The sequence below is a fragment of the Pelmatolapia mariae genome, linkage group LG17 (genome assembly GCF_036321145.2).
Source record: "Pelmatolapia mariae isolate MD_Pm_ZW linkage group LG17, Pm_UMD_F_2, whole genome shotgun sequence".
NCBI lineage: Eukaryota > Metazoa > Chordata > Actinopteri > Cichliformes > Cichlidae > Pelmatolapia > Pelmatolapia mariae.
The window spans coordinates 35667102-35688685 of NC_086242.1; the positions used below are offsets into that span (position 1 = coordinate 35667102).

Here is a 21584-nt window from a genome sequence, read left to right on the forward strand (position 1 = left end):
CTACCAAAAATAGTGCTTTGTTGTGTATCTGACGGACGAAAGCTAAAACAGTTCCACACCACTGAAGTTGCAGCATTTTTACAAACCAATTCTGGTTCATCCATTTCATTCAACGATCTGCCTTCGCCCTTCTCATTCTCCGTCGCCGCCATGCTTTTTCCGCCATGTGCGTATGAAAACAAAGGCACTGCGCATGCACGTTTTACCCATATTCTATCGTGATATTTCATTTTCTTATCGTATCATATCATTTAACAGTATATGACCCAGCCCTAGGGTCCGGTTATGGCATAAGTTACGGCATAGATCTGAAGCACAAGTATAATTCACATGTTACTCCTTACCTGACAACTCTTTGTCCCCCACTAACTCTTTTTCTCATTGATTGTTTTTTCATTGGAATTGTAATGTCATCTAAAAGATCTCTATCCATCCATTTTCCATTTTCACTGCTTCGTCACAGGGACAGGCACCCTTGGATATGGATATTTCTGCTGTAATCGAGCAGGCTCACTGCTTCGTCACAGGGACAGGCCCCAGAGCACTGGACTCAGGTGATAATCTAAAAAGGCTACAAGATGAAGAAGTGGGATTCAGACTACTTCCCACATCTCCCAGTTGCTCTCTGTTGATATGATGGAGCTGTAGCTCAGTAGTCATATTGTATACCATCAGTAAAGCAGATGGATTTGTGTTTCTAGGTTGAAACATAAAGACATTTAGCTGTTCCGCTTGTCAAGTTGAAATTGGATTTTTGGAATGCAACGTTGTACGAGTAGCTGATTTGTGCCCAGAGAAAAGTGGCACAGTGTTGATGCCAATTAGTCAGCTGGAGTTGATGTTCTGCTGTTTAGTTCATCCCGTCCTACACAACTCTCACCATCTGCCTACTTTTCACAAACAATTTTTCCAACATTTCACATAATCACAACAATGACACGACAGTCGACATTATTCACCATCGGTAACGATTCTCCTTCTTGTGCATCAAACCCGTGAGCTCTTTGAATTTCAAGGTTGTGTAACTGTGTTCTCATTGCCCTCTTTTTAGCCGGCTGCCTACTTTAACTTTAAATTCCACTCTCATTCTAAAATTGAGTTTCCCTTTTAATCGTGAGCAGGAATCTCTAATTATCCCGCTTTCTTCACGTCGGGTTAATCATTGCCTCCCAGATAGGCGTTATCTGCAATCAATGCCAGCAAAGTGCACCGAAAGTTCACAGGAAACAGACACAGAAATTGGACCATAGTTGCTTATGAAACCTAGAACGTAAATACTCAGGCCTTGATGCTTTTTAATTTAGCCACTTTTAACAATTCCTCTGTGACATGCTGCTGAAAGGAGTCAAGTTTCACCGTACTCCTCTTCCTATTTCTGGAGCTGTTCTCTGCATTAGCATGAGCAAGTTTCAGATGGCTGTGGATGCTGATAATCTTATGTAATCACACTAAAGAAACACTCCACGATGAGTAGTGATACACACTACAGAGTAGTAAAACACAGAAGCTTTTACTGACAGCAGTGGTGTGTACTACAAAAGAAGTTTGACATAGCTTGGCTTTCTTTGTATTATCTAGCCTGGAGAAACCTAAAATCCCAGTCTGAGATAACAGATACAACTTTCCACAATCAGGCTGTGCGTGGGCTCAATAAAAGGGGCTGTTTTAATGCGTCATTAGATGTGCTTCTCTGTAGAAAATGGACCATCTGCAGAATAACTACTGAAATGTGGCACTTAAGGGCAATTCACACTCTGACACTGAAAACTGGTTTTAGGCTCAACATACCCATTGATCTTGCTTTGCAGTGCAGCCTTCAGGTCTCAGAGAAGTACATCACAGCTGTGAGCACCGGGTATTAAGGGCACAAGATAAAATCAGAAAACAGTCATCCACCATGAATTTGGCAGAGTTGCACCGAGGCAAGAAATAGAAAATTTGTTCCATCATGTTTCCTGATTGCTAGCAGCAGGGAAAGAAAATGAGGAGTAGCAGGTCTTTGGTCTTCAACATTATGTGTTAGGGTAGAAGACATGCAGAGTTATTTTCTGAAAACTGAAGCAGTTATTAGGTACAGAGGGGTGGCAGAAAGAAACGAAAAGTGGATCTGGTTTCTGCAAATGAGTGCATGTCCAAATCTAATCACTGCAGTAGACTCGGATGTGGAGTCTGAAATCTTTAGGAAACGCCGACATAAATTAGTTTCCTTACCATCTCTAGGTACAGTAAATACAGAGCTATCTCCTGCATATAATGTTGGTAAGAGGCTATAGGGGCTTTACAGCAAGGCACAGTAACATGATTGACTCTTATAACAGAGTGCCACAGAACCTGTGGGAAACCACAGTGTTGTTTTTACAGTTCTTATATGTTAGCTTTTGGCAGAGATGTATGTACCATCCAGCTGTAACATATGACAAGTTTCTCAAAATGTCAGGATGTAGACATTAAAGATATTGCATATGAAAGTCACACACAAAAAAGATGATTTAATGATGTATTGTCTAGTCTTGATCTCCAGCAACCACAAATGTTGTTTCAACCTTGCTTGGGGCACTGCTGCGACAGAAGTTGACATAAAAAATTCTTTAGCCTGCAAATGTGCATTTTAATCAATTTATGGAGAATTTTGCATCTCTGGCTGCCTGGTAAATTTTGTAAGTAACATGCACCTCAGGCAGGGAACACCTGTTTCCAAAGGCCTTGGGGTAATGAAGGTGGTTCCAGAAACTGTGTAGTGGGAGAGGCAGGGCGTGAGGGGGGTGGAAATGCGTGACAGAAACCCATACAAAAGACAGAGGAGGAAGAGGAGGAGCAGATGGAAGTAGGAAGGATTAGAGTTCTGTTTTACACATGTGAAATGCAACCTCAAAGCTGTCAGCAGTTAAGCAGTGTTTTTGTTTTTTGTCATCAGATGTGGGTGACTCTAGCTGCTGTTGCATTTATGCAACTGTGAAATGAATTTAAAAGCTTTAAAATGTGCCCATATTTGCTTGTTTTTAAACTCTGTGGGACACCGACTGACAGTGCCTAACACTGGTCTGTGACTCATTGGTCAGATAAAGCACTGTTGTAGCATTATTTATAGCAAATATGTAGCACATAGATTTATTTTTGTGGCAGAATAAATCATCATTGGGAAGAATTTTTTTGTGTGTGTTTGTGTGTTGTTGTATTTTATTTTATTTTTTTTTCAGTTCTGTTTTTGTTTTGTGTGAGTGCGTGCGTGCGTGCGTGCATGCGTGTAATCTTAACATCGCATAGTTCCCTGTCTTCTCTCTGCTGGAATGTGCCATCTCCAGTTGTATGTTTGGACCAACCAAACATCCACACAGGAAAATACACATTCTTGAGTGTTGCGTTCATCCAGCTGTGTGTGTGCGTGCATGCATGCGTGCCAGTTAGACCGGAAGCTTCTTGTTAACCCTGGTTAATCTGGTGAACGTTGAGACGGATGAGCATTACGTAGCAGGAGGAATAACAGTAGGACAGAGAAGAAGGAAGGTGTTGTTTTCAAACACATTGTTATTGTGTAGTTTGAAGTGTCAGCATAGTAGCTGGAGGAGCAAATTGAAAAAGAGAATTGACAGCAGGTGGTTAGTGTCTTTTTATTTTTTGGAAATACAAACTGATACAATTTTTGCTGCCTTAAAAAGATCTCCAAGAGTTGAGAGTGAAAGACATGGGGCAAAGCAGGACGGACTCAAACCCGGACCAGCCGCGTCCGGGTTCGAGTCCGTCCAGGTCAAGTCCAGGTCACCTGCTCATCCTATTGAGCTAAACCAGTTTTCTCAACAGTACATCAATACATAAGTGAGCTTAAAATGTCTGTTTATGGCTTCCTGTTATACTCTGTAGCAGGCCATAGAAAGCAGAATTTAAACAAAATTTAAAGCTGTGGTTGGCTTTGGAGCACACTTCTACAAGTCAGTAGTAACAAGTCACCTATTTATGCAAGTACATGCAACAATGAGCTAAACGAGGCCACACAAACATCATTCATGGGAAATAAAACTACTAGTTGCAGATTGCACTACATGACAATCACGCTCACTACACAAACAAAACAGAGATTGTGTGTGTGAGTGGAAGAGGACACAGAGAGCAGCAACACTTACTGAGACAGCACCAGGTGCCTGTTTAGTTTTTTTTATGAACTCAGGAGCAATGTGGGAAACCAATAGCTGTATTAGGCACTAGCTGTCATGTAAAGTCGTGTAATAACAGTTGAAAAAATGTGGGTTGCTAGTCATAGAATCCTCCCATGAGATGAATGGTTTTTTGGAAATCCTTACATTTTTGTTGATTGTTGATTGTCCATGAAGATAATGAAAATACAGACTGCATTTGTGGTGGAAGCGGGGCTACGGGGGAGTTTACATCTGACTTCGTTTTGCTTTGCTATTTGAAGAAGTGCCACCCAAACTTCTGAAACCCGTAGTGATCTTTGGCTTTTCATAATTCTTCTGTTTGTACATTCCCGCTGAGCTCAGGATTTCTCACACATTTATCTGTATGATACTGTAAGGCAGCATCAGAAAATAGCTTCTAGGTGCAAGGCACTATACACACTAAAAAAAAGTCACAAAACTGACATACAGTTTTCGTGACCTTCTTTATGCAAGGCTGTAAATATTTTTAATGCCCTTTTGTTGGACATTTTAACATCTAAGTGCACACTGACAAATTCTTTGGAGTCAGCCTCAAGTAGCTGTTAGGGGAACTTTAGAAATAGACTCTCCCTGTGGAAAACAGTTGTTTAACACAGTAACAAAAAGAGCTGAGTGATTAAATTCATGTTCATTACTATGATGTACATCATCATAGTACATCTGGTAATTGCATTCCTTTTATATGAAAACATTGATGAGTCCAACTTTAAACAAAAAAAAAAAAAAGTCTAGAAAATGTGGTCCATTTCAAGCCACGCTCCACTCTGCTTACGTCAGTGTTTGTGTTTGTGTTGAACTGTATACAGTTACCTAGATTGCACCAGAGCAGTCTACGTGCTGCTGATGGCTCTGCCTCCTACCGAGAGAGAGAGAGTATGTGTGTGTGTTTGTGGACTGATTACAGTGCTGGTGTGAACAACTGATAAGAGGATCATCTATCCTGCACGCGATCGCCGCTTTGTAATTGGAAGACGGATAAGGTGTATTGCCTTTGGTGTGACCTCAGGCTTACCGGCCTCACTGCATAGACGTACATACACATGCAGTGTGTTTGTTTCTTTGAAGCTCATCCTCCTCTTGTTGCAAACAGATGACACTGGAGTGTCTGGGCGTGCAGTCAAATCGTGAGTGTGTGTGTGTCTGTGCATGGATGTGTGTGTGTCTGTCAGCTGAGTTCCTTGTATGTTTTGTGGCCTGTGGGCTTTGTGTTTTTGTTTGTCATGTGGCAAAAAGAGCTATGGGGTAATGGCACTCTATGTGCTGTGTTAACATATGTTTGTTTGTGTGTGTATTCAGCTGACAGACCCTGCAGCATTTTTTTTTTTTCACCTAAAAATAACTCCAACGCACTCTTCCTCTCAATCTTTATCTTCATTCTTTCCATCTCCCCCATTATGCCTCAAGATCTGCGTTCTTCTTCTTCCTCTCTTCCTTGTTCTTTCTCTCTCCTTTCAGGATCACATTTTGTTTATGTCTCTCTTTCATAGATTATCACTCAGTTGTTTTTCATGGAAGCAATTAAGTGTGCACTGTTTTGATACGGTAGGTAGACACAAGAAGGATAAACCAAACTGAGATATTTGTCAGGTACACTTTCACATCCATTTAACTGATATGATCAGATTTGATCATTTTATATGAACTGTTTTACTGTTCTTGGGCGAAAAAACAGTACAGTATTTTTTGTTGTTGTTGTTTCTACACTTAAAATTTTAAGTTTTTTAATGTAAATCTTAGTGGCCTACATGTAACTCTTTTTCATCTCTTCCTCAAGGATAGCCCATGTCAGAAGGGATATGTAATCACACCTGTTAGGGGTAGTAGGATTGTCACGATACTAGAATTTCAAACTTGATACCGATACCCAGGAAAATACTTTATCACTGTTGATACCGTGGGAAAAATTTTGACCCCATCAAAGTTCATCATCTTGTCTACATCTCCCAGCAGCCTCTCTTGCGCTTTCATCCAATCCTCACACCGCCTTAGTCTGCAGCTCTTCAGCCTTGAAATCAATCTAATTCTGCTGCCCTGCTCCAGATTTCACTCTTTATATGCTCAGATTAGTTCTCCACACTCTGGACTCTCTACTCTGTTCAGGTTAGGCTGTAGCTGAAGGTCATAATGAAGATCACTTAGTAAATTGAAGCTTTGTCTTCGGGCTTAATCCTGTCTCACTTGGATTACTGATGATGTCAAAGCTATGTGAATGCCATACTTCATCCTATGCTGCACTATACACAAGACCTTGATAAACACAGTGTTTAAATTGAGGGCTGGGCAGTGGGGAACAAAAATTATACCTCAGTATTTTTAGATTGAATGGCCTTACACAATACAAAAATGACATGTGAGATATGAAAATCACTTTGTTTAAACATGCTGGTCGAAAGCAGTTGGTGTCTCAGTCAGGAGCAGCTGCACTGTCAGGAAAATTTGTAAAAACCATCTGATGTTTAAAATAAGCATATCCTGTTTTTGCTCATTTGGGGGTAGTTTTATATCTTTGCAGTACAATTCTGAGCGGTAAGTTACCTACAGTACAGGGCTGCAGGTAAGACCCCAAGCAGACAGGAGCGCAGCCAGGAGCAAAATAGATTAGAGCCACCTAAAAGAATCAATATTGGTTTAAGTGTACACTATATTTAGAACATCTTCATCACTTTACGTGGCGTCAGACAGCTCTTTCCAACAAAGAAATAAAGCTGTTAGATACCTCCAGACCCCAGTGACAAAAAAGTCACTTTATCTCATAAAACACAGCAGTTTTCTGCTACTGCTTCTTCTGTTATTCGTTAGGTGGTGTTATTGTGTGGCTTTGGTATTTTAATTGGTTAGTTGACTAACCAAAGCCACACAACCGTGCAAAAGTGAAAACCTACAATTTCCTCAAGGTTTCCTATTTTTTTTTTTTATTAACAACGTCTGGTCGATTTGAAAAGAGCAACACTTAGAATTTTAACATTAATTTAGCTTATAACTCCAAACTTTGAGCTATTCCTTATTGTTGCCCCAGAGCTGCGTCTCCCAGGTTGCTGCAGGAAATCTTTGAAAGCAAAGCTTTGAGTTTAAGGAAAATGTGGATCTGTCTGTGCCAGTTGAGGCCAGCAAAACATGAGAAGACTTTATTGCAACATCAAACTTCTGTTTATATGTGCAAACTTTTCTAATTATCAATTGAGAAACGGTGCTAAGGTGGACCTGAGAGATCAAGTACACTGCAACTTAAGAAAACATCTGCAAATAGAAAAAGTGTTGCAAAAGCACCCAAAAAGTTGAATACAACAAAATGGAAGTAGGAAAAAAACCCAAATCTCTCAAAACACAAATGAGGTTTTATTGGGGAGACAATAACGTGACGGGACAGCTGTGAAAGTGAAGGAAACCGGTTTCAAAAAGGAGAGGGTTGGTCAGTGTATGATGCAGGTAATGGGTTTTAATCACACACGTCACATAATACTATAGATCAGGGGTAGGCAACTCGAGGCCTCGAGTGCCAGTGTCCTCGGATTTTAGATGTGTCCTTGATACAACACAGCTGATTCAAACGGCTAAATGACCTCCTCAACATGTCTTGAAGTTGTCCAGAGGCCTGGTGAAGAACTAATCATTTGATTCATGTGTGTTGACACAGGGAGATATCTAAAACCTGCAGGACACCAGAACTCGAGGCCTGGAGTTGCCTACCCCTGCTATAGATACATGTTCACTGTTAGCACTTTACTGTTAGCTTCACACTTCTGCAGCTGTTCCATCACATTATTGTCTCCTCAAAAACACTTCTGTTGTATATTGTGAGTTCTTTTGGGGTTTTTTGTTTTGTTCTATTGAGAAAACCCCCTATGAGCAAGCACTTGGTGACAGTGGGAAGAAAAAACTCCCTTTTAACAGGAAGAAACCTTTGACAGAACTTGACTCAAAGAGGTGCAGCCATCTGCCCCAACCTCATTTGTTCATGTTATTGCGCCGAACTGAAATTGTACACAGCATCCTCTTAGCATATAAATTTTGCGACTGAGAGCCTGTGAACATGCTTCTGTACCTCTGTATATTCTTTTAGAGATGGAAGCAGAAACATGGTTATAGACTCTCGTTGCATCACATTTTATCTAGATTGGAGCATTTTCAGCCACAATGTACAGTACGACTCACTTAACACATGGCACAACAGATTACAGATCTTTTTGATTTGCTGCTGCAAGAAGTTCTTTCTTCTTTTTCCGATCATACTACATTCTTCCTGTTACTCAGCACTTTGAAGTGCTGTGATGGTGCATTAAATTTAGCATTGCAAATGACCATGTGGGTGATTCTGGTGTCAAGTAGAAAAACTAACTTCAATCTCACTTCACTTTTTATCCCCACCGAAACCGTTCTCACTTGTTCCTGTTTTCCTCCTACATCTCTTCATCACCCAAAGGCATGCTTTTACTCATGCTCATTGGTCATTTCCCATTCATATTAACATTGCAAGCTTTTGTGCACTTGCAGACACACACATACAGGGTTATTTCAGCTCAGCCCGCTGGGTCAGTCATGCTGAAGCTCCTTTTTTCAGTTTTTAGACAAACAAAACAAAGGGTCTTTCAGTGAAAAGCGCCCACTGCACTGGGCAATAGCACTGATGCTCTGTCTGTGTGTGTGTGTGTGTGTGTGTGTGTGTGTGTGTGTGTGTGTGTGTGTGTGTGTGTGTTCTTATAGGCTCACAAACACATACTTGTGACTGTACTCAGTAGGCTTTAGATAAAATGCATGCTTGAAGGCTGATGACAGTGCTAATAGTTTTGCAGTGACACTATGCTTGCAGATCAGAATAATTTTTCTTTAATTAATTTTGGTGTCTTTGGTGTTTAAAAGCCTCCAAAACAAAGATTGGCAGATTTCAAAGTGGTTTTAGTGAGATGTAGGGATTCATCCACCCTGTTGGCTTTAGGGAAGGGACATCCTTTCATCTGTGTTTGAAGTCTTTGTCCTCGTGCACATCGTGTAAGACAGATGGCGGTACTTTGATTGTAACGTATACCAGCAGTGTGAGGGGAAACTCCCTGGTGTCTGTGTGCGCCCTGCTGTGATGTGATGATATGAGTGATGTAAGGAAGCCCGAGGCAGACATTATACGCATCTTTTATCCTAAAGTGGTAAATGAAGAAAACTGAAAAGTCAGTAACTGCGCGAGGTTGGATTTCGCCTTCGAGCTTTGTTTTGGACGATTTGAAAAATTTTTTTCCATCTAAACTTGTCCGACTATGGCGCTTGTCACCATCTCATGCAAAGAGCTGTGACTTCCACCGTCTGTAGGCAGCGAGCAGCCTGCAAATGTGGGAGAAATGGAGCAGAGAGACAGATAGATGTCACTCGACAATTGAATTATTACACAATCTGCAAATAAAGGAAATGTTGTGAAACAGATGCGGTGTTAGATAATGTGGAAGGTGCGGATGATGGCAACGTTAAGCTTACGTGTCACATCAAAGATTACAGGCCACTTTGATCAGCGCTATACATAAAAGGAGAAAAGCAAAGACTGCCTAAATGTGTAATACTTGGGCTTCTCTATGTTCCTAGCTTTAAAACCTAATCTACAAGACACTTTTTTTTTTTTTTTACATGCAGAAAACTAAAGAAGCATCGACACCACAGTAGTGGAGGTAAAAGAGGAGTATTTGTATTTGTTAGGGATCATTTTTAGTAAGTGTGTACACCAAAAAAATCAGGCTACATATTTGACCTTTCAAAAGCTTTTAAGTAGCTATAATTATTATTGTAACAGCTAAAGTTCATATAAAGCTAAATTAAACAGAAACATGTATAATTATCCAGCCAGCCAAATTTTAGTGGTTAACATAATCCCAAATTTTTACAAATAATTTAAAAATAAACATCCCGTCCTCTAAAATGTCCCAAATAGATGGCATCATCTGGACAATGGATTAAATATGAATAGTTTGCTTACTGACTGCTTTGTCTGGTTCTGCCTAGCAAGTGTAGGAATGTTTAATCATTTAGTTTATTCACCGTATGCATTTCTAATTTTGAACACATGCATTTTTGGGATTTAAAAAACAAATAAAAGGTAAAATCTGAACGTTTTGGTTTTGTAATGGGAGATTTTGCTGTTTTACTCCATTTACATCAGTACCAAGTTATTACTGTGTCCCATTGAGACTTTCTGTTTTGTAAGAATGGCCTAGTCAAAAGGCAGTTCGTCACACAAACCCAAAAGCTCACACAATGACTCGATAATCCTTGAGGGATGAACCACAAATAAACTTAATCATTAATAAGCAGATCAGTGTGGCATGTGACATCACTTTCCCGTTTGGGTCCCGTTCAGTCCTGGCTCCTTTATGTCCGCTCTCCAAAAAGAAACTGATGATTTTATCTATTTTAAAAGCAGTTGTGATTCTCATATGAGAGGTTCTATTTTGGGAAACTGCTTTAACAATGTTAACTGTTGTTTTTCCCTTTGAGAAGAAGCGGTGCCGGTGACTATTTAACCTTCTGTTCAACTCTCCCTCTGTTCATTATTCCTGCTCCGATTCTGTCACGTCTGTAAACATTTATAGAACGGAGAGGAGTATTAAAGGACAGCTTGTTTTTGACATAAGCTGATAAGAATAGCATCTGATGGTGTTTGTACAACAGCTTAGGCTCTGAAACGTATGCACAGACTTCAAAAAATTGACATAAGTATAGTTAATGTTTTTAGTAGGATCAGAATTCACTTTGACAGTAAATGATAAGCTGAAACTAAATAATTCCTCTTCAAATAATGGCTTTGAGAACAGGGCTTCAGTTTGGGGAAATGCAGTCAGTGACTCCGTGAATTAGGGAACAAACAATATTAATAACAGGAACGGCAATGTCACTGATAAAATCCTGTTTAAATCCTCCATTTGGTTGTGCTGTAAATATTCTACACACCAGCTGCTAGTCTGTTGTGCTTGATGTGTTACCTGCCCCCAGTGGTTGATCCACGCATTACCAAGTGGGACTGGAAGCAAATGGACTGAGTGAACTTGAAAATGTATGTGTCTGATTTAGAGCAGATAGCAAGAAAACAGTGGTCCATTCTAGGGTACTGAGGGAGGATTCACACAGATAGCTTTCAGCTTTCAATGCTCTCACTTCTCATTCACTTTGAATGGAATGACATCATGTGTTGCCAAACTGAATGTTGGATCCCATGCTTTGTTTTGCTCCCTCTGATTGAATTTCAACATAAACAAATGCTCCAGCATGGCAAGTAGCCAGTAAGATCACATCATGCAGACATCCTTTTTTTCTGCTGTTAATTGCATTAGAAAGTTCAGTTGTTGGATAGCGCTACACGGTGACCTTTTCTTGATGTGTTGAGCTTATATGCAGACACTAGCTATGCAGGAAATGTCTTCTGTATTAGTTAGCCGAATTTTATTTGAAAAAACTAATTTTCAAGTTTTTTTTGATACTTATAGAGACAGCTGCAAAATTATCACACAATTAAACTGGAGGGGCGGCAAGATGCATACAATTTTAAGTATAATAGTTGGGATTGTGCTGGAGTTGCCTGTTATTGGACTAGGAGCAAAAGGGAAATGGACTGATTCTTATATAGCGCTTTTCTCCTCTCCCAGAGGACTCTATACGCTCTATACAACATGCCACATTCACCCATTCACACGAGGACGGTTTCGAGTGCTTTCTAACTACCATTAACACTCCGATGGATGCATTGGAGAGCAACTTGGGTTTAATATCTTTCCCAAGGATATTTAGCATGCAGACTAGGGAGAGCCAGGGATCGAACCACCAACCTTCCGATCAGTAGATGACCTGCTCTACCTTCTGAGCTACAGACACCCCAATTATACCATTGAAGATGGTGGCACCAAGGACATGTATTATGGAGCTAAAACAGCTTGAAGGCCCTTGATAGGATTGTTTTATACTTTGAACCATGCAACAGTGTTGTAATAGAATTAACAATAAACATATAGGGCTAGGTAAATTCCCCCCTTTAGTATTGCAGGACACCCTAGTATGCCATAAAAACACAGTTAAAAGGAAAAACATACACTCATCATGTAAGCTTAATTGGGTAGGCTCTAGAGAGCACTTGTTTTTAGTGAATAAATATTGTGTTATTACAATGAGAGCATGGACTAGTAGGATTTGGGAATCACACTTCAGTGGTCACTGGAAGTGCTATCAGTTTCAATTCCCAAGCCTGTGATATGCTAAATTGTTGCTACTGAAACCAAACCTAATTTCAGGCTGGACACCCCCACCCCGACCAGCGAATCTTTCTCGACAGTACTGTACACGCTTGCAGTCACTTGGGTGATTTCATGGCTCTTAACCAAACACAAAGGCTCCATTATGAAATAAACTCACTTTCTCTCCCCTATTCCTTCTCGCCCATTTTGTCCTCTTCCATCTCCTCCCACTCTTCCACCTCCTCTTTAAATTCACACTTTCACCCACTTCTCTCTGAAATCAAATCTAAAGCCACATTTTCCATTTTGTTACCTCATTCTCGTGTGGAAGTGGGGGAAGACGGAAAGAGGAGGAAATAAGGCAAGGAAGACGAGGAATCGTGGAGAGTGCGAGTATAATAATTAGCCCAGTAATTAGGTCTCGTCCCTAGTTCCCCCTCCCACCTTCCTGTCCTTTGAAGTCCCCTCCTCCAGACTACCTTGGATGCACTTGGGAGGCATCCAAGAGGAATGGGGGATCACAGGTGTGTGTGTGTGTGTGTGTGTGTGTGTGTGTGAGAGAGAGAGAGAGAGAGAGAATGTTTTTTGCAATGCTGATGATGAAAAAGAGAGAAAGTTGTGGTGCTCTCCCTCAGTGTCTTTCTGTCATTGGCAGATTGCTTGCTTTTTATGTTGAAACCCCCCACCCCCCTCACACACACATACACACACACATCACTCATATGTGCCAGATGCTGTATTTTCAACACACAGAGATTCAGACACACACACACACGGCACATGAGGCTCTTTGTTTTGGTTTGCTGCAGAGATAAAACCCGGCTCTGTTACACTTCTCTGTAAGGGAGACAAAGAGCGCTTATCTCATAACACTGAATGTGTGTGTCTGAGGGAGAGAGCATTTGTGTGAGAGTGTTTTCCAATGCAGTCATTTTATTTATGCATTGAAAAAATATTTTTTCTTTAACTAGCTGGATTTTCAGTGTACTTAAGTCTTTTGTTTTGTTTTGTTTTGATTAGTTTTTCCCTTGTGGGTCTGTGTCTGTAGTCATGAGATCTACATGCTGATTTAGCCACCAGGGCTAGCATGACACACTTCCTCTTGAAAAGGAGGCTAATCACACGTTGAAGGATTTAAGTTTAAAGTTCAACACAAACACACTATAGACGGATTGGATGGGAAATTATTCTAAAAAAAAATGGTAAAGCAATAAATAAAAGAAGTTGCCAGAATAAAAATCTGATTATCTCTGTGAGCAGTACCTTAGCATGTTTGCAATAGCTCAAGTATTTTTAGTTCTAATACAGCCAGAGCTGGGTGGCAACAGCTGAACTGTCCAATAGTAGGAACAAATGCTAAAAAATAGAAAATATACTTTGGTGACTCACATGAGTAAAGTCTTTTTAAGGAACAACATCCATGCACGCACCAATCAGTCCATCCTTTTTATCTGTTTATCTGAGCCTGGGTCGCAGGGGGCAGCAGCCTAAGCAGAGAAGAGGGGACGTCCCTCTCCTCAGCCACCTTATCACCTCCAGCTTATCCAGGGGAATGCCGAGGCATCCCCAGTCCAGCCGAGAGATATAACCTCAACTGGCCCCTTTCTGTGTGGAGTACCGGTTCTACTTTGAGGTCCTCTCAATGACTGCACAGGCCGGCTGCCTTTCAGATAAAGATCATTTTCACTGTTTGTATCCGCAATCTCGTTCTTTTGGCGACTACCTAAGCTTGTGACCATAGGTTACGGTTGGGATGTAGCTCGACTGGTAGATTGACGGCTTTGCTTTTGTGCTCAGCGCTCTCTTCACCACAAGGGGCCGGTGGAGCGTCTTCATCACTGCAGCTGATGGTCCAATCCGCCTGCCTGGGAAACTATAATATATACATTTACTGATTTTGTAAATAGTAATGTAATAAGTAAAATAATTAGTGGCAAATCTCCTTTAGCCCCACGCACAGGGCTCAACGCGTTGATGCCGTGCGGCCCCAAGCACGAGGCGATCTGCAGTAACTCGCTAACGGGGTTTTGTCGCGTTAATGTGGTTATGGCGGTAACGTCATTTTAACGAGATTAACGCTGACAGCACTAAAAATAACACATAACACAATGAGTGAACAAAATAAAGTTATGCAACATTTTGGCACTTATTTAGTTTCACTTCAGTGTTTTTACTGACATTCATGGTCGTGCTAGTTTCTGCTTTCTGCCTTTTCATTTCTAGTCTTTGCATCTTGTTAGCCAAACTGTATTGGAGTAAACAAGAACATATTGTTTTTTTGTTGGAGGAAAGCATGTATTGTAACTGAGAACACTTGAGAGCTTGGTAGGTGTAATGTTTTTAGCTGCTGCTTACCTGGTAGACCCACAGTGAAGTGTTCCTAAAATTATTTTGCGTAAATTATTTTAAAAATTATTTTATTTTTGTATTATTTTGCATATTTATATTGTCAGTAATATTGTAATTTGACACAGACAATGGTACTCCAGTCAGACCTTCAACAGCCTTTAACCTGTTCTGTTCTGTAGCAAAACGTCTGTGTGATGTTGATGTGCAAACGGCATCACTAATTGTTGGTTAGCATTTACTGATAGCAAAGGGGGCGAGATCAGTGTTATAGCCAAGATTAAATAGTTTTTAATGCTCAGCATTTATTGATCACACATCACTGCAGTCTGGGATGATGCTGCAATATATATTTTTCTCAGGCCTGGTTACGACACAAAACAAACATATTATGGTTTTGTGTTGGCGTGAGGTTACAGTCACATGTGCTGATATTGACTGAAGCCATTTTCGCTGTGCGGTGTCATGGATGATGTATTGGTGAAGGTGTGTGTGTGTGTGTGTGTGTGTGTGTGTGTGTGTGTGTGTGTGTGTGTGTGTGTGAGAGAGAGAGAGAGAGCGGACAGGCAGATGGGGTCTCCTGAGTATGAAGGGAGCTAACGACCTTGAGAGAGAAATGAAAAGAGAGGCATGGTGACGGCAGGGGTTAGCGTGTTTTGTGCCGAGGGTCAGGCAGCATGGGCGGGGCATTTCTGCTGCCGCTGCTTCCTCACTGCATTTCCTCCACTCAGCCAGCCTCATAAGTGCACGCACACAGACTCACACTCATGTACACGCACACATTGACGAGGCGATACCGCAGCAACACAATGAACACGGCCTGGCTTCAGGCAGATTGAGCAAGGTGTTTCCTGTGACCTGAACAACTGCTGCGTCAACACAAATACATTCGTCTGGAACAACACTGGCAGGCGCTCGCAGCCGTGCACAGCGTGTACGTGTGTCTCGGCAAACTGATTTGACTCTGTCAATTAGCGCTCATTAATTTCTCCTTGTTTGAATGCGTGAGCGTGTGTCTAAGTGAAAACAGCTGTGTTCAAGTGCGTGATGGTCATCCTTTATTCATGCTTCGTTCATGGTTTATTCATGTACTGTTGAAGCATTTGCAGAGTGAATGAATATTGGATTAAAAGGAGCTTTGAGTTATTCATGAGCGGAGATATTTTGGACTGTACGGGTGCTCACAAAATCTTCCACATCGCACAAGAATGCACAAAATAACAGCACAGATGAAAGCAGTCTTCTGAATGTTGCATTCTTTTGTAGATGTGCATTTGTTCATTCTCGCTGAATTAAAGCCGACTCTGTGTTTTTGTGTCCTGCAGGCCGTGCATTGCCCTGTTATGGAAAAGATGAAGAGGATTAAGAAGCGTCTGTCATTAACACTCCGCCCCAGTCAGACCATCGACGAGTCTCTGTCAGAACTGGCTGAGCAAATGACCATTGAAGATGGTGGCACCAAGGACAACGGTATTCACCTTTTCTTTTTACAAATCCTGTTCTAAAAAAGATATGAACATATAGAAATGTTGAAATACAAAAGAACAAAATGGTAAAAACATATTTTAGTTGCAGTGAATAAAATGAGGATGATTCATTTTAAAAGGGTTACAATTCCATTAAAAAAATCTCTGATTTGAGTCCCTGCCTGATCTGCACCAGCGTAGAAAATTCTACCAGTCTGATTTTTCTAAGTGTTTTCTTGTGCATGCCCTTCAGCTGATATGTAAAAGCTAGAAGGACACGGGGGTTTTGTATCTCGACATCTCTCAGGGACTTCTAAATTATAAATCTCTGAAGCTGATGAAGACAAAGTTCAGCATGTGTGTCAGTAACAGTTGTAAAGGCCTTCCTCCAAGTACCTCTCTACCGAGTTATGTAAGAGGAGTAAGAGCAGAGCACTTAAAGACACACACACACACACACACACTGAGAGCTTCTCAGACGATCAGAAAGTGGTCCATAGTGAATGATCATTCACAGACATCCAATCTTTTTCTGCTTTTCCCTCATATAACACTGTGCTACACCACGTCTCCAGTGAACCTTTGGGTTGATAGACACATGACCATAAGTGGCTGCTGCTTTTGATTGACAGCTGTCGGGATAAATGAACATCAATCGCTTCATTAATGTGTGCTTAGTTCGTAACTTTTTTTGTGTGTGACAGCATCATGATTGAAACGTTAGCAAAATCCATCCGCTCACAGTTGAAAATGGATGGAGGAGGACTTTGTTGGATCTTTCTGTTCCCATCAATCTAATCAAGTGCAGAATGAAACCGTGTCTGATGTTTTTGTATGTATGTTAAAGGTCCATATGGGAAACAGTGTTTTGTAATGTTTTCTTAGAGGACAGGAAACTTAATTGTTGTGAGAGAGCCCCACATTATGCTTTCAAATATTTGTATACTTGGCCATTTTCCCCTCAGTATTACAATCCTTTTTTTTCCAGTTTGCTGTTGTTTCTTTTTTTAAAAGTATGTCCACTTAGAAAATTATTTTAGATGCCTTTTTTTTTTCTAATTTTGGGGTTAGAGACAGTCTATTCTCATGGTTGCAGAGGCATTCCCAAAGGGAGAGTGCTCCAGTAGTTGATGTGGAAAAAAGAGACATTAAGCAGAAAGCTTAAAAACAAAAACAAAACTGCTTTTACTTTGTTTGTATTTTGACTTCACTGTTTTATTCTAATTCCTATTCCAGCAATGAACCAGTGAATCGTTTCTCAGTACTGATATCTATCATTTAGGAGTAGACTGCAAACCTGCACAGACTTTATTTTTTTATCTTATTTTGAAAGCCTCGAGCCCTTCCCTTCTCTTGTTTCCCCACTGGCTGACTCACCGGTCATGTTCTTATCATGGCGATTGTCGTTATCTTTCAGTTGCTTTCCCAGAGGCAATCTAGTCCCGTCCTGCAGTGGGGCATACTCTTGACTCCTCCATTTTTGACAGCAGCAGAAGGGTACACTGCAAATACAGTTCAACACAGCCAAGCTTCCTTTGCATTAGCTGGCTTGACAAAGCCTAAAAACCCAGTAAAACACACAGTGTTGTAAATAAGACAAAAGATGAGTGCTGCAGAAAACGGTTAGTCTCGCACAGAGCGCTAAAATAAATGTTTTAATTCCAGTTAAATTGCTGCTGTTGAATTGTAAGGTGACAGCTGAACATTAGATTTCTAAAACTTTAAACTGGATTCATTTAGACATTATTACTGTCCCACAGCCTAATAAAGGCCATGTGGAAATCCCTTTATTATGTCAGCAGATCAAGTTGAAATCAAACTCACTGATTGAAAATCTATTCTTGTGTGTTTTTATCTGTTTTAGTTGCTACAATTCCAGCAATGTAAAAGAGACTTTTACAGCAGATTAGAGTTCAACAACATATAGATATTCCTGTGTCAATGTGGTGCTTCATTCAGGTTTCAGCAAGGGGCAGCTTGACATCTTGCACATATAAGACTTATTGGCCCAAAACATGATCTATATTGCACTTAGAACATGCTGTAAATTAAAGAACCTGTAAAGATGTGGCGCTTCCAACTGAATTTAAACCACAAGAGCCACTTTCATGACACAGAAAACTCTGACTTTAAGCTCAACATAGCCCGCTAAGCTTTTAACTAGCTGTGTAGCACACCTCTCTGAACAAGAAGTACCCTCGCAAATGCAGTCTTAAGACCCAGTTGGATTAGAAGTAATAAGCAAGCTAATTATGTCAGTTGGTCACTTCATTTCTTTAAAAGGACCAAAATGCTCATAGAGCGTTCGCTCTCTATATCAACCTTTGTAGTCAAGGTTTGCACAGTATGTAGGCAGGACTTCTGTGAGCATGAGGGGATCATGTTAGGTATCCCTTTGACATCATACGGAACCAAGAACACAAAAATCTGAAAACAACCTGAAGTCTCAGTCTTTGACTCACAGAGTATTTGTGTGTGTGTTTATTTGTGGTATTATTCTCCTCTTAGCATAGGTTTGTCACTCTGGGCATTACATAACTCTGGAGAATATTTGATGTCGTCTTATGTTTGTTTCTACCCATCTCCCTGTAATTGAGGCTGAATGTTGGTATTTTTTTAACATTTCTGGATCTCGACTTAAATGTTAAATAAAATTCTGTTGGTTCAAACAAACCTCTGTTGCACAGTATGCATGTCACATAACCAACACATTTCAAAGGTTGAAGGAGATGGGACGTGATATTCTTTGGTGCTCCGTGCGTGCACCCGAGGATTTGTGATTCCACTGTGGAGCATCTGGGTGTCATGAAATCAGACATCCTGACACTAGCTTTGTTGTGTTTCAGAGCCCTTCATGAGGAATGGCCGCCCACCCACCTCCCACAGCATGCACTCCTTTCTGCACCAGTACACCGGTTCCTTCAAGAAGCCGCCCCTGCGCCGGCCACACAGCGTCATCGGAGGCACTCTGGGGTCTTTCATGGTGATGCCGCGCCATGGCAGCCGCCTGGGTGAGAACACAACACACACACACGGATGGAAGTGAGCGAAAAGCAGATGCCATCCAAGAGCAAACAGGAAACGTGTCACGATCCTGAGATTTCACATTTGCAGACAGATTCTGGGCATTAATCCCATGAGCCAGCTTCTCTCGCCACCCTTAGCGGGCCTGCTTTTTACCCAAGAGGCAGCTGGATGGGGGAACTCAGTCAAACGTTACGCAGTTTCCTGCGCGAACTGACTCATCACAGTCAAGCCTAGTGACGAGTCTCATCCTGACTGGTGGAAGTGAGATGATGTCCAGATGATTCAGAGCAGTAGCAGATTTCAAGGTCGGGGTTGGGACAACCCACATGGTGGCGAAATGATTCACAGGATGTAGAAACATGGTCTGAGGCGCTAATTCTAAATGTCGGTGAATACATCTTGATATTCAGTTGGTGCGTTATGGTTCAAATTCAAGTAAAAGTGATGCTAAAATGTGGTATACATCATGGGACTTCCACACAGGACGTGCTGGGTTCAATGGGAGTTCAGTTGAGCCACATCAACTGCACGTTTGTCAAACTTTGTCCTCATCATCTACCAGAGCTCCCAATTTCTGTGCTTTGCTTGGTGCATCACTGTATGACACCATCCACTGAGAATAACTGGTTTCAGAGCAATGTGCTATGTGATAGCACCTTTAGGCCAACTATGTGACTAAAAAGTTTTTGTATTCATGCTTGTAGGAAGTCAGAAGGCCAGCTTTATGTTCTGTAGCTGGCAATCATTGAAGTTTTAATGTGTTCTCTCCTTTTGTTGTGAGTCTGTTTGTAGCATGTTGAATGAGCTGCTGATTGTTGGGTTTAAAAGATGACTGAGGACCACTAAAAACATTACCAGTTAACATTAGGATTCTACATGTTTACATGAGCATTTAGCTTAAAGCCTGCCAGAGTGGTCACAACCTGTTAATTGTATTATATTCGTCAGTTTCAAATTTTTTGCCATAAACATTAAATAAACTTTAAAATATTTTTCTTTTCAAAGTGACCCAACAGCAATAACCAGCATCTGTGCAAACCATGTGTTCCACACAATGTTAGACATTTTACAGCTCAGGCTTCCTGCTGGTGCTTTTTCTCAGCCAGTGGAACACCAAAGGACCTGTTGAGCCTCACACTGGACCCTGGCCTAGATAGAAGGACTTGGATCTAAAAGCAGGCCAGTTAAGTAGGACATTGATGTACTGCATATTGCTGCTACACTCTGTTTGCCTTTTGGCAAAGCTGCTAATGACCACAGAGAGAAGGAAGACAAGTAGTGAGAGAGAGAGAAATGTGGCGATGTGTCAAAAGCTCTGTAGAGACAAGGAAATAAAAGAAGGATCCGTGAAAATGTTCAGCAAAGAAAGCTCAATTATGGGTGGAGAATGAAATCATTCAAGGTTTTTGAGAAAGAAGAGGTGAAGCAAGAGAACCTAAAGGAAAACAATGTGGGAGGAAGATAAGAAATCAGCATAGGGGGATTTGTAAGAAAAAAGACTGGGTTTGCTTTGGTTTGATGAGAGAAAGTCAAAATATTATTGAGAGAGGAAAAAAAAATGTGAGAGTTCTTGGAGAGGATGAGGGAAGACATAAAATAGCAGGAGATGATGCAGAGGTATGTGAAAGTGAAAGGAGGTTAACGGGAAAAGAAAGTAGGACAGATTAGATCATTTGAAAGCTTTGGAGTAGAAGAGGCACAACAAGGGCAGGTGGGGGGATTCTGCTGAAGCAGTAGAGGGAATCAGATGAGCTAAAGCCTTTAAAAACTTCACACACAACAGAAAATAAGCTGGAAGAGTGAGAAATGCATAGAATAAAAACACATGAAAGGGAGAAGTGGTAGCTGCAAAATGCTGAAGTTTCTGAGAAAGAAATAAGTGTGCAAGTCAGAGGATCTGAAAAAGGGGAAAGTGGAATATTTGGAAGTTTTTCAAAGAGGAGACGAGTTGAAAATTGGGGCAAAGATGAGTTTTTTGTAAAGTGTTTGTGGAAAGACAGTAAGTAGGTTAGGTTGAGATGAGTACAAACATTACAGGCATGAAAAATGGAGTGAAAGCTTTCTGGAATAAAGAAATTAGACAGTTTTTATCTGTAGGCACTCATTTATCAAAACACAGGAACATTCTGAGCATTTACAAAGGAATAACCCATAAAAACCCATTTATATATATATATTACTCATATGTCATCAACTTAAAACAGAAGCTTCTCCTTTTAAGTAAAAGTAACAACCCATGACAGTTGATAATAAAATTCAAATAATTTGATTCATGGTTAGCCTGACAAAACTTTAGGTTACTGTTGGAAACAAGCGTACTTTGATACTTCGTGTAATTCTGGGAGCACCTGCTTTAAAAACAAGAGTGACTTATG

The 21584-nt window shown here is 40.8% G+C and overlaps 1 protein-coding gene across 2 annotated transcripts in view; it reads left to right on the forward strand.

Moving 5' to 3' along the window:
• The window catches only part of cdk17 (cyclin dependent kinase 17), a 43052-nt gene that overhangs the window by 5525 nt on the left and 15943 nt on the right, over positions 1–21584 (forward strand). The window contains exons 1-3 of one of the 2 annotated variants that reach the window (XM_063460543.1): positions 5185–5296; positions 16042–16186; positions 19029–19193. In XM_063460543.1, coding sequence (XP_063316613.1) covers positions 16060–16186; positions 19029–19193 — 292 coding nt within the window. In that variant the 5' untranslated portion in view covers positions 5185–5296; positions 16042–16059. Of the gene's footprint in view, positions 1–5184; positions 5297–16041; positions 16187–19028; positions 19194–21584 lie in introns of those variants that run through there. The other variant, XM_063460542.1, reaches the window with a different exon arrangement.